We start from the raw sequence: 13,158 nt of genomic DNA on the forward strand, positions 1-13,158 counted from the left end.
TATACAGTACCTATTTGCAAAGAAATTTCTATTTTGTTTAAGGAAAACAGACAGATAAGCATACACAGTGAATGTCTTTTTTGCAATATGAATAAAAAATGTGTGCCTAATTTCAGCTGTGTTCAGAAAAGCATGAAAAAAACACCAATATCATCAGAGTTGTGCTGACTATGCTGTTGGTTGCTTTCAACATAGTTTGTTGTTTTAGAATATAAATATCACTTTGATCCTGGGATGGAGTCAGCAGAATACTACAATTTGTAAAATGCCTTGTTTAGATCCACTGCATTTTTCCTGTTGTACAAAGATTGGAGGGGAAGTTATCCATCTGCTCCACAAGACTTATTTATATACAGTACCAATTTGGACAAAACTGCCAACACTGTGAAGATTATGTTTTTTGTTAAGGGGTAAGCTTAGGTATATGCAGGTGGATGTGGCTATGATTTTTCATGATAATGGAATACTTATTGTATCTGTCGGGCAGACCACAGTTTGTGAGACTGAAGGACTGTGTCTCTGAATGTGGAAGCAAGCTACACAGGAGCACCTCAAGGTGTTCACTAAACCCTTTACATCCCGCACTATAAATGTACCACCACTTGTCATGTCACTTGCTGAATAGATGATTCTGCATCTGATTTATTGATAAGGGGGAATGAGGCAGAGTATATGAGTCAGGTGGAGAACTTTGGTTCTTGAAGCAGAAACATCTGAAAACTAAGGAATTAGTTATTGACTGCTCCACACCAAGGTCCTCTACATCTAGTCACTAATTGATAGAGTGAATGTGGAGGTAGTGCACTATTACAAATGGTTGGGGGTCCACGTCAATATCATGCTGGACTGGCCTTGTACAACAGAAGAACAATACAGTATATAAAGCTGCAGAGTAGACTAATTTTTCTTAGGATACTATGCTTCTTTAATGTCAGAAGTGATACCCTTTACATGTACCCTTTACATGTGATGGCCAGTGTGACTTTTTTATGCTGTAGCGTGCAGGGCCTGTACCATCATTTCATGAGAGGCTCACTGAATCAGCAAGCTAAATTAAAGGCAGACTTAGTTATGGGACACAGTCTTAACCTGGTGGAAGTAGTAGCAAAGGAGAGAATGGACATAAAACTGAGTGCCAATATGAGCAATGCCCCTCATTTTCTCTCTGACACACTAGTATTTAGTACTTTGAGCCAACAATTATTCAGCAGAAGTGTGTGAAGAAACACTACTGGGACCTGGCAATCTGTCTTGCTTCATTGTGAGTGTGACTTCTTTTTATATTTCTGGCGTTCTTTCTTTCCTTTTAGAACTTCTGGTGTGGATTATATGTTTGTCACTCATCTCTGGACTTTCTCTAGAGTTTCTATTTCATTTTTGTAGACTAGAGACCAAAATTGCACAAAGTACTGGAAAATAAGATATAACCAGTGTGTTATAAAGCTTGAGTATAGCCTCCTTTGACTTGTACTCCAGACACTGTGCTATATAACCTAACATTCTGTTAGCCTTCTTAAGGACTTCTGAATACTCTCTGAAAGATGACAGCTATGAGTCTGTTGTGAATTCTAAATTCTTTCAATTTTCAGACCTTCCACTGTGTATTTAAACCTAACATTTTTACTTCCTACGTGTAATGCTTTACCTTTACTTACATTAAATGTCATCACCTTACCAAGCATGTATACTGTCTAATTTCCTCTTAAACTGATTCTAGATGATCTGTCAATCCTCCTAGCTTGATATCATCTGCAAACTTAACCAGCTTGTTATTTATATTCCTCTCAAATCATTTATATATATGTATATTTACTAGGAAGCTTCGCCCCCTGCTCGCTTTGCTCGCCAACCCCCATTTTTGGTTTTCCGGATACACACTTGTAAGATTTTTTTTTCTTTGAATTGTTGTTATTTCATTAGTTTCACTTTTATTTCAGAACTTCTGTAAAACCAATATTTGGAATCTTTCCTGTCCCAATATGCTGAATCTTTTAAATGAGATCTGTGAGAGTTGTGTTTAATGACTTTGTATCATAATTTAGGATAGGTTTCTCTGTTTGGAATTTCAGCACAGACAAAACAATCCATATTATTAGCAGTTAATATTTTTTTTTTGTAAAGTAACCAATAAATGCCTGTGAGGTAAACCCCGTTTTTGAAATTCGATTGTGTAAATGTATGCTCGGATTTTCCCGAACACCTTCTCGAGTTCTTTCAATGAAATTTAGATTTTCTGATAAAACAATCTACTCACGAAAGTCAGAATATCCAGCGCCGATCTAGCTGTTGGCATTGTTTTCAAGAATCTCCGTATATCTGGCCATTGTAATAAATAAATCTGGCCAACCGATAGTTCTGGATATTGCCATTGCATCATGATATAACTGTTGCAATGTTACTGGACTACCTTGATATGAGGATGGTAATATTACTGCTTTACCTATTTTGAATTTGTCTTAACTATTAATAATTGAATTTTGAATGTGATCAATTAGTCTTTGCAAATGTTCCGTTCTAAGTTTTGCTTGATTCGATTTAATAAAGAAAAGACGATTAGCTTTGACTTTTAGATATCCATTAATAATGTAGTGCTGCGAAAGATGTTGAGATGACAGAAGTGGGTTAATTACATTGGAACATATCGATAATTTTGCCCTGAAATATTGTGTTGGTGTTATTCGTTTTTATGAATTCGCTTGTTTCATTGTATTGTATTGTATGACTATCCTGTTTCTCCATCTGGGAAAAGCAAGGGAAAGAGTAATGGATCGGAATGTGTTGAATTGTTAGACAGAAATGTCGATTCATGTTCTGCTTTCGGATAAAGACGAATATCTACTCTGTTTTTGATATTTCCGTCTTTCAAAACTATTATCGCTGATAACTTGTCACATGTTGGCTTTATATGCGTGCATGATCTTTTTGATTCATATAGAAATCCACGAAAACTTCTTTGTCCGTGTTTTGCAGATAGATTTTGTGTAAGGTGCGATACCTTTGGACGCATGGATTTCTATCCATTATTGGCTGTATAATTTCCAATACATCCGATCGTTTAACTCTTTAGATTCTATGTTGTATTGCTTCTCCATGATCATAAATATACACCTGCTCGAATTGTGGTTTCTTCGAAATTAAACATGTTGTTGCTTTAATTGTTGCTGGACCAAAGAGTTTCATAGCGTATGGTCCATTCTTGTGTAAATCTACATTTTGCGCATTGAATGATGCAAATATAAAAAGATTATTGTAGACTCGAATATTTTGCCTGTAGTGTTTGTGGATTTCACTTTCCCCAAACATCAAATCTTTTAATTCGCTTGGCTATGCCTTGTCATTGTGTATAAACACAACTTTTCCCTGATGGAAACACGAATTAGACGATCTACAAGTCTCTGTCTTGAACTTCAAAGCCTTACAATATTTACATACTTCTGACATATCACCAATGTCCATATGTTCGATCTGTATTCGCATTTCCATTATTTCTCCGAGTAATATTTTCTCTTTGTTTGCACTAATGCGATCTTTACTTTCTTTGTTTTGACACTTTTGTTTTTTTCTGTTTTCATATTCTGCATCTTGCTCTGCATGTGTTTCGCGACTGTTTTTTTGCGTCTTTTGAATTCCACAGTTTTCAGTATTGTCCTTATACGCTTTATATGCGCTGAGAGCCCTGGGTTTGTGTTTGCTCAAAGCCAAAACACGACTGATGGTTTTTCTATTCATATTCTTTGATATTGCTTGTAAGTAGGGCATGTCTTGCAAGAATCTCATGTTCTACGTCCCCACGTGACGTTTTTGGGTCAATCTCTTGGCACAAAGTCTGATGTTTTGAAGCGATTCTCTTTCGTTTTGCGGCTCTTTTAAGTATCTTTCGTAATCTTAACGTGAACATCACGTATCGTCTCCTAGTAATTGTCTGCCAGAAGATTTTTTTATTATATATATATATATATATATATAGTAACAAAGGCGCTATATAGGAGCCTGGCCCGACACAGAAAGACATTCTCAGAATGAAATGGTGCTTTGTCAAGCAATGGTTCTGTGAAGCACACAACCCAGTAAAGAACCATAAAATGTCATTAAAAAAACATTATTTTTAAAAGTGTACTAAAGTTGAACATGACTGTTCTAGCCTTTGCATCCACACTCTTCCAACACACTGAGAATAGCATTATTTTATGGTCACTTGACCGTAGAGGTTCAATCACCTCTACACCCTCAATTGTATCCTGATTATTACAATTATTAAACTGATCATTAAACACAGAACTTCTTGTGTTTGATCGACATGTGCATGCTGACAAAGTAAATGTGTATTGAAGTGACTTTAGCTACAGGTGGAAGCTCCTGTTGCATTTTACGCAACTTTTGTTATGGTTCTGCCTTTGTCCAGAAACAGCTCCATAAGTTTTATGACCTTAGTCTTGGAAAGTCTTCCTCCTATTGGAATGCTAGAATCTTTTCCTGAATAAGGAGTGGCTTTGCACATGCACTTTGTCAGCATGATTGTGTCAATCAAACACAGGAAGCTCTGCAGTCTTCTAGTGACTTTACGCTTTAGGGAGATAAGTAAATAAATCAAGGTAAATAATATTCAATCTGGCTTTTATATAAGTAACATATAAAAGTTTTTTATATAAAGACCATCACAAAACATAGTCACAAACAGGGCTTTGCATGATACATTGGCTAGCTCTGTAAGCCCAGCTATTTCGTTGAAGGACAGGTGTGGGGCAGACTGACTGGCAGGATGATGCCCGAACTCTTGCTGCATACAAACAAAAAGGTGCCATCTTTCACCTTTACATGTGGTGCAGGTGTGTTGCTGTCATATGTGAGTGGATGTTTCTCATGGGGAGGGTTTCTGTTCCCTTTCTCTGATCTAGAACCCTCATCCTTATCTGAGTTCACCTCTGTTATAGCACGTCTTTATTTGAAAACTAACCGTGTCAGATTGGGGGGAGCATGAATATGACTGAGAGAATAAAAGTCAATAATGAAAAAAAAATGCTAACTTTTACAAGTACCATAAATTTAAACCGGCTGATACAGACTCAAATAAATCAAATGTATTTTTTTATTTTATAATAGTAATAATAATAGCAGCCCACTACTGAAAACAATTAAGTGCTTGAAAGACCCAGAATCGAACCTGGCACCTTTTGACTTGGAGACAGCAGTTCTTATCTCTATACACCAGCCAAACAGACATATATGTGTGTGTGTATGTCGTACCCTATCCTAATTTCTTTTAATTTCGGTTAGATTCTTGAAAAAAGCGCACTTGTTATATCTGTGTCTTTTGTAAAAAATTTTATTTGATATTTGGACTTCAGTCTTCATACATTATATATTTCATGTCAGCATTTTGCCAATTATTATTAGAACATGAAAAACATTTGTGTTCTAGTTATGTGTTCAACATTTCTTGCCTCAGATGTCCTGTCATCCTACATTTACACAGATTGTTGTAGACACGGAACACACATAAAATGTACTACGTATTCCAAATAACGATATATTATTTACCCTATACAATTCAAGGCACCTCTCACCCAGATAAACAGACTTGAGCTGGGAGAACTTGGTGTACGATTAAAGCCATGTTGCTGTGGGGATGGGATAGCCTGCGACACATTTGAAAAACAAAATACTCTGATGAAGAGGTGCGAAGGAATTTAAGGTGGCCCGGGATTACGAGTTTTTTATGGGCTTCAGAGATTCTAGTGTTAAGGACTTTCACAACTAGACTTGATGTTATTTTGGAAGAATTACGTGAATAAAACTGGCAAACTGTTTTGGGCTGCATGGCCTGTTCTTGTCTAGATTGTTGTTATAGTGTTTAATAAAGTAATTTAATATGATATAAAAGAGCATTTATAAACCCACTGGAACTAGTTTAGTATTGCAAGGAGCTGGAACCTATCCCAGTAAGAGTGGGTAAGGTAGAAACCAACCTTAGTTAGGGCCCATTCATTCACATTCTCACCCTCTCTCAACCCACAATCGTAATACAAGGGAAGTTTTCATATCAGCAATTAATCCAACCTTGATGTCTTAGGAATTGCGTCAAGAAAAATGATGTACCCTGAAGAAAATTCACACTGGGGACAAGGTGAGAATGTGCAGACAGAGATAAAAAGGTGTGGTGAAGCATGTTAAAGTCTGTGTCTGCTAGCAGGTTTTTTTTTTCTTCAAAAATGGTCTCCGTGGGTGTGTTCAGTTCTGTGATTTTTGGTGGGGTGATTGGGGCTGATCACACTTGCACATATGCATGATTGGTTTCAGTCTCCTCATTGACTTTCTGAGATGCTGCACCCATGGATGTAAAAAGGAGAGCCCGAGCAATACAGGGGAGGTTCAGATTGGTGAGAGAAAATCAAAGACACAGTAGGGAAGTGTAAGCCAGCACAGTGGTGAAAAGGTATGTGGTTGGTGGCCCCACGGAGGAGCAAGTGGCTGGCATTCCAGGGGTGGATTGGTTTCCATTAAACATATGGAAGTATTGAGACACAATTGGGTAGCCTCTTAGGATCCCACAGATGCCTTCAGAGCCCAGCAGAAGGGACCATAGCTGATAATGTCTCTGTCAGCTGGGAAGAGCCTATGTGGTGAGTTGTGGAGATGAGTAGAAAAGGATGCATTGGGCTGGAAGAAATGGAATATCTGCATGGTTTAAGGTGGTGCTTTTGAACGTATTTATTAGTGTTTTTAACCTCCACAAGAACACTTGTTTTTATTGGGGAATTATTTTTTATGATGAACATTGACATTGTACTTTAAGGATGGACACTGCTGTTTGAAAATAAAAGCACATTGCACATTTTTCATCATCTTCTTGCTGACTATCTGTGTCCTCATTTGCCCTGCTCATCCTGGTCATGTTATTGACAGTTCTGGGTTCAAGTGTTGCCAAGGACCGTGGAGCTGACCTAGTCTGTAACAAACTGTAAGACTGGGGAAAAACATTCCTGAAGTTTTCATCTACATGTTATTTTTTATTTTTGTAAGTCAGTCAGGGTTTTTTAAGAATTATCTGTAGCTGCCTTTTACAACACAATCTGCTTGTAACTAAACATTTTATCTTTTTACCCAGGATTTTCAGGTTTGAAGGGTTTAGCTGGGGACTATGGACCCCCTGGTCCAGCAGGCATGAAGGGTCTTCCAGGATTGACAGGTAGTCCGGGATCCCTGGGTCAGAGAGGTCCCCAGGGCATCTCTGGGCCCAAAGGTCAAGATGGACTACATGGAATTCCAGGTCGTAAAGGTAATTATATACTTTTTGGGAACTTATTGGCACCATCAAAATAGCCTAACAAATATAAACATTATTTATTGAGTTGCTTCTTTATGATGACTACTTGCCTAATATCCAGTAGTTTTTCCAGTTCAGAATAGTCTAATGTATGTGTGTACCTCTGCTCTGAGTACATTTGTAAATATTTACCTGGGTTGAGATGGGGTGGCTGAGGATGGAAATGAAGTAAGTTGAATTTACGGTCTTGTTTACAATGTCTCATTTGCCTAAAAATGGATTCCATGCTGTAATATACTACCCCTTGCTGGCAAGGAGGTAAAATTAATGATAATGTGCAACTTACTCACACAAAGAGACTCAGTGTGTACGACAAAAGCACATCACACAAAACACTACGGTTCAAATTGAAACATATCCCAATAAACACAAACATGTCATTCTGTTAATCTCAACTTCTAGATAGTAGCAGTATTTTGGTTACACATGCAAGTAAGAATTTCAAGAATTTCACTAAGTGTACATAATGACAGTAAAGTTAAACATCTTACACCAAACATAATAGGAAAGTCTTTTTAAATTGTGGAAATTGATTTGAAATACTCAGTTATCTCCACAGTAAGACTGGGAATACTCAATTATTATATACAAAATATGGTAAAGCATTGTTTAATCTTATATCTGAGTGATTCCCTGTTAGATAAATCTTTATGTTTGTAGCAGGGCTGTCAGTGAATAGCTGAAAGTAGAATATTTCATATTTAAAATATGTCATCTTTATAGATACATGTTTGCATTTAATACCCTACGCAATTTTTATGGCTTTTTTTGTGGCAATACTGTACTGTAGAGAGAACAGGAAGCAGCTGTAGAGAAAACCGTGACTTGGGATGGTGAAAGTAGCCAATAGAATTTGAAACTGCAACTCCTAGCAGACCCTGCAGTGCCTCTGATTGGTCTTTTGCTGAGGGTGCTGGGGCTGTTGAGGTCAAAGGATGTCAGCACTACTTTTAAAAAGGGGGCCGGTGACCAAAAGCAAAAAAAAAAGTTTTTGTAATTTGTGTTTCAAGTTCCTGTTTGTCTGCCTTCTGTTGGGTTACCTGTACTTATTCATTTTGTCCTGGATTGTTTTGTGCATCTGGATTGTCTGCCGTCTGCCTGTATACATGAGGACTGTAAGAGGATTCATGGCCATCCTGCAAAGAAAGGAGCACTCCTGAATGTGTCCACCTGTCTTCACCATTTCAGGACCTAGCGTTAGGACTATCTATACAGAGTGGTCCAGATCTAATTATGCAGATCCAGATTGTCTGGATGCCTTTGATTTATGTGGGGACGATTCCAGTTTGGTGCGAATACGATTCTTCATGTCGTCAGTTCACACACTTCTCGATGGTCTGGGATTTTTCGGGTGATTTTCTATGTAATAAACTTACAATAATAAGTTATAGTGTAATGAAAATTGCGTAATTAGATCTGGACCACCCTATACATTCCCATTCAAAGTGCGGATCTCTGGACTATCTATTTTCATCATTACATTTCATCCGTTGCCGTTTTTCATGATTTACTGTGTGTGTTTTGTTTGTGCTTTGTTGTATTTAATGTGTAATCACTGTAAGGGGAACAGGTGTGGTATTGTTGTTTTCTTATTTCATTTGTTTTCATTACATTCTTTATTTGCCGTTTGATTACCAGTTTGCTTTGTTTTTGTCTCTCAAGGCTGGGTGCATCCCTGGAATCTCCACCATAAAAATAAATAAGTCACTGTCTTCTTGATTTCGGGTTCTTGCGTGACGCTACGCTTACTTAAAAAATAAATAAGTCACTGTCTTCTTGATTTCGGGTTCTTGCGTGACGCTACGCTTACTTAAAAAATAAATAAGTCACTGTCTTCTTGATTTCGGGTTCTTGCGTGACGCTACGCTTACTTAAAAGCCTGAACAGTACCTGTCCTTTTTGGCTGATTGCTTTGTTTCTCTCAACTCCCCCAGACATTATCTGCTCCTGTTGGGGGTTGTGCTCCCCTATGATGTTTTTCTGTTGTTTAATCGATAACTAAATGCATACTGAGCTCCTTTTACTTCTGAGACATGTTTGTTTGAAGTGTCTGAATAAAGTTCCTGTCTCTACAATCTCTTGTGTTTCTGTGCAATTCTGTGACCCAAGATGCACTAAGACTAGCCTGCAAGCATCAGCACTTACCTCTGTGTGCTTGCGTGCAGCCAGTTCAAGCGCAGTTGGCTCAGTGATTTACTGACTTTCATCCATCGAGTCAGTTGCACTTTGTACATATTGTTACAGTAGTTTTTAAAATAGTTTTTACAGTTCATTAGCAGTGTGTAAAAAGATCAGTGTTCCTGTAATCATGATGCTCATTTCATGAAAAAAAAATGTGTTCCATTAAAATTTAACTTTTTCTTTGTTAATTGTGACATTTACTTAAAGTGCAGGAAAAAAGTATTTGGTGTCCAAGGATGCATTAACCCCCAAGTATGTGTCACTTTAAGGGTTAAAGCCCCAAGATGCCACCAAAATGAGCTGCTCCGTCTAAGGCTTCTGGCAATGAAAACACGCTTGCATGAATTACAGTACATATAGCGGTAACATCGGTATTTTACATTCTAGCACTGTGGGAGACATAGCAGAACAGTATACAGGTTTACCTTTACATTCTTTATTTTTATGTAATGTATTAAGCTGAGTTTGAAATTAAATTAAAGTGTTTTGGGGGCATATTTAGGGTTTAAACTACGAAAATAGGCATTTTTTTAACCACATCCAAAATTTGCGGTTTTTCACAATTCGCAGCTGCTCTAGGAACGTAACCCCCACAAATTTTCATGAGTTTGTGTAACATTAATGAAAATTGCCAGAAGGTGTCACTAGAGAGGCGAGTGTCAAATGATTTGAAGCTTCAGTACGATTTCTGACAAAAATGATTCAGATGTTTCTATGCTTCGTGAAGCTTCACTCTGTCCATCACTACCAAAAGCTTTATACACAGGATCACCAGCCCGTCTATCTATACTAATAAAAGGCAAAGCCCTCACTCACTCACTCACTCACTGACTCATCACTAATTCTCCAACTTCCCGTGTAGGTAGAAGGCTGAAATTTGGCAGGCTTATTCCTTACAGCTTACTTACAAAAGTTGGGCAGGTTTCATTTCGAAATTCTACGCATAAGGGTCATAACTGGAAGCTATTTTTCCCCATATAATGTAATGGAGTCTTGAGTTGGAGATGGCGTGGGGGGAGTTTCGTGTGACATCATCACGCCTCCTACGTAAGTAGAGAATAAGGAAGAACTCCAAACAGCGATGAGCACAAAACGCCATTTCACAATTGAGAAGGCAGAAAAACATTATGAAGCAAATGATGCATACAAGCATATTCATAAGTACAGCTACTGCGGAAACAAAGCACGGCGTGAACCGTAAGTTTATATTAAATTAAGTTCATAGACAGGCTGCCACTAGCGTTTGTAATTTAGTGCCTGCCCATATAAGGCCGTCCATCAGCGGCAATCCAATACAAACACTGCCGGTAAATGTTCACGTGTGAAGGACTGTGCTTATGCAGAGGAAGATGAGATGGTCAGGGTGGTGTTTGGCACAAACTCATTGAAACTGCGAGAGAAACTTTTAAGTGCGGGTCTTAGCTGACATTACGAGATGGCACCAGTACAGCTGGGAACCTTCGATGCAAGAACACCAAGCGGCTCCGTGAACTGGCGCAATGCGCAGACAAAAGCAACAGTTCCAAAGAGTGCTGAACAAAACCGAATTACACAATTGAGAAGGCAGCAAAAAATCATGAAGCGTCTTATACATACAATCGTATTCATAAGTGCAGCTACTGCGGAAACAAAGCACACGGTGGAAAAAGTGAATGTCCTGCTAAAGGAAGACAGTGTAAAAAAAACCCGTGCATGCAGTTTGTCACATCACAGATAAAAGGAAGACGAGCTGTTTATTGATGCAGTAAGGAACTAATCGATGAATGAAACCTCTTATCTTTACAGCGATTGACAAACACGGAATGTAACTTGAACACATCCTACAAATACGAGCCTGATTGAAAGAAATAATGATAATCAAATCCTTGATGACAGCAACATTCAATAACACTCACAAAACAATTACTGTATATTGACAATCATGTTACGTTATTTTTAAAATGTTCCCTTTTCTTTTCATAACTTCTACTTCTCCACTGCGATACGGGTATATATATATAAATGTATATATATACCCGATCTACAATACATACTTTAGCATAGCAAGCCACAGCTGTGGCTGCTAATTGTAGAGTCTTAAGCCTCTAACGCCGACATTGAGGTTCGATTCCCGAGAGGGTGTACTGACTATGTACGCGCTACCGATTCATTTTACCTTGCATCTCCTTGGTTTGGGACGTATGAAAAATATTAGGTTAGCGCAGAATCATGTTACGTTATTTTTAAAATTTTCCCTTTCTTAGCACAAGCACAGCTGAGAAGCTTGATGCATGTACTCCATAACGCGTTAAAAATAACGCATTTAATCACACTTTCAATTCCAAGCAAGCGGGAACTTTTGTCAATGCATGATTTCCTGGTACATCCATTACACTGATGCACACATCACAGCTACAAAAATGTTAGAGTCGGAATAAAGCGCGTTCCTACGACTGATCATTTCGACTTCCGAGCGAAGCCTTGATAAAAGCATGGTTTTGTGCACACTGAAAAGCAAGCAAAATTAGATGCATTACAGAAAGCGGACTTTGTGGCTCTTACTGGGGATCATTGGACTTCCGTGACCGTTAGTAATTCTAAATACATCTAATTACAAAATGTTCAATGATCACACTGTTTTAGCCTAATGTACAAAATAATTTTGGCTAATGTTACTCAGAGTTTAAAGAGTAAGCTGGTCAAATTACCTTTTATGTTTCTGACTTATTTTTTAAGAAGAAAAACTGCACTTTATGTTGAAATTTTGGTTATTATTATTTAAAGACAATACTATTCTGAAAATGTACTTAAAGTACTTAAACTACCACTTTATTTTTAAGTCTGCCCAATTTTAACCAGGGATGATATTTTTGTTTCTGTTTTGAATTCAAATGCAGTTTAAAGCTTTTTTCAGAAATTAAAACAGCTTCAGTTTACAATATTCATGTCCATGTCTATTATTTGATTCTGTAAGCCCACTAAAACCGTTTTAAATTAAAAAAAAACATTTGCGATTTGGGGCAAATTTACGTCGATTACATACGATTAATCAAGATTAATTCTTACACAGCCTCTAATTAATTGGATTAATTTTTTAATCGAGTCCCACCTAATATATATATATGTAGATATATATATGTAGATTTGTATATATATGTGTATATACAGTATATATGTAGATATGTATATGTTGTATATACAGTATGTATATATATGTGTGTGTATATATACAGTATGTGTATAGATGTGTATATATATATATATGTTTATATGTATATATATGTTTATATATGTGTCTGTGTGTGTATATATATATATATATACGTTATTATTAAAATGTTTCCTTTTCTTTTTACTTCTCCACTGCCAATCGCAGGTATTTTGCTATATATATATATATATATATATATATATATATATATATATATATATATATATATAAATAGATAGATATGACAACAACACTCATATCAATGACAAAACAATTACATTAACAATCATCTTACGTTATTTTTAAAATGTTTGCTTTTCTTTTTCATAACTTCTTTAACACACTACTTCTCCGCTGCGAAGCGCGGGTATTCTGCTAGTTTATAATGAGACACAAGTGACACCCAACTTAAGATTGTCCTTAATGATACCCAATTAACGATTTTTGAAGGCACCTCATTTAA

General features: G+C 37.1%; 1 protein-coding gene across 1 annotated transcript in view; it reads left to right on the forward strand.

Moving 5' to 3' along the window:
* Positions 1–13,158, forward strand: part of col4a6 (collagen, type IV, alpha 6) — a 582,406-nt gene that overhangs the window by 368,437 nt on the left and 200,811 nt on the right. Inside the window, exon 28 of the mRNA XM_039765772.1 lies at positions 7,106–7,276. Within this exon, the coding sequence (XP_039621706.1) occupies positions 7,106–7,276 (171 nt within the window). The remainder of the gene's footprint in view (positions 1–7,105; positions 7,277–13,158) is intronic.

The sequence above is a fragment of the Polypterus senegalus genome, chromosome 10 (assembly GCF_016835505.1).
Source record: "Polypterus senegalus isolate Bchr_013 chromosome 10, ASM1683550v1, whole genome shotgun sequence".
NCBI lineage: Eukaryota > Metazoa > Chordata > Cladistia > Polypteriformes > Polypteridae > Polypterus > Polypterus senegalus.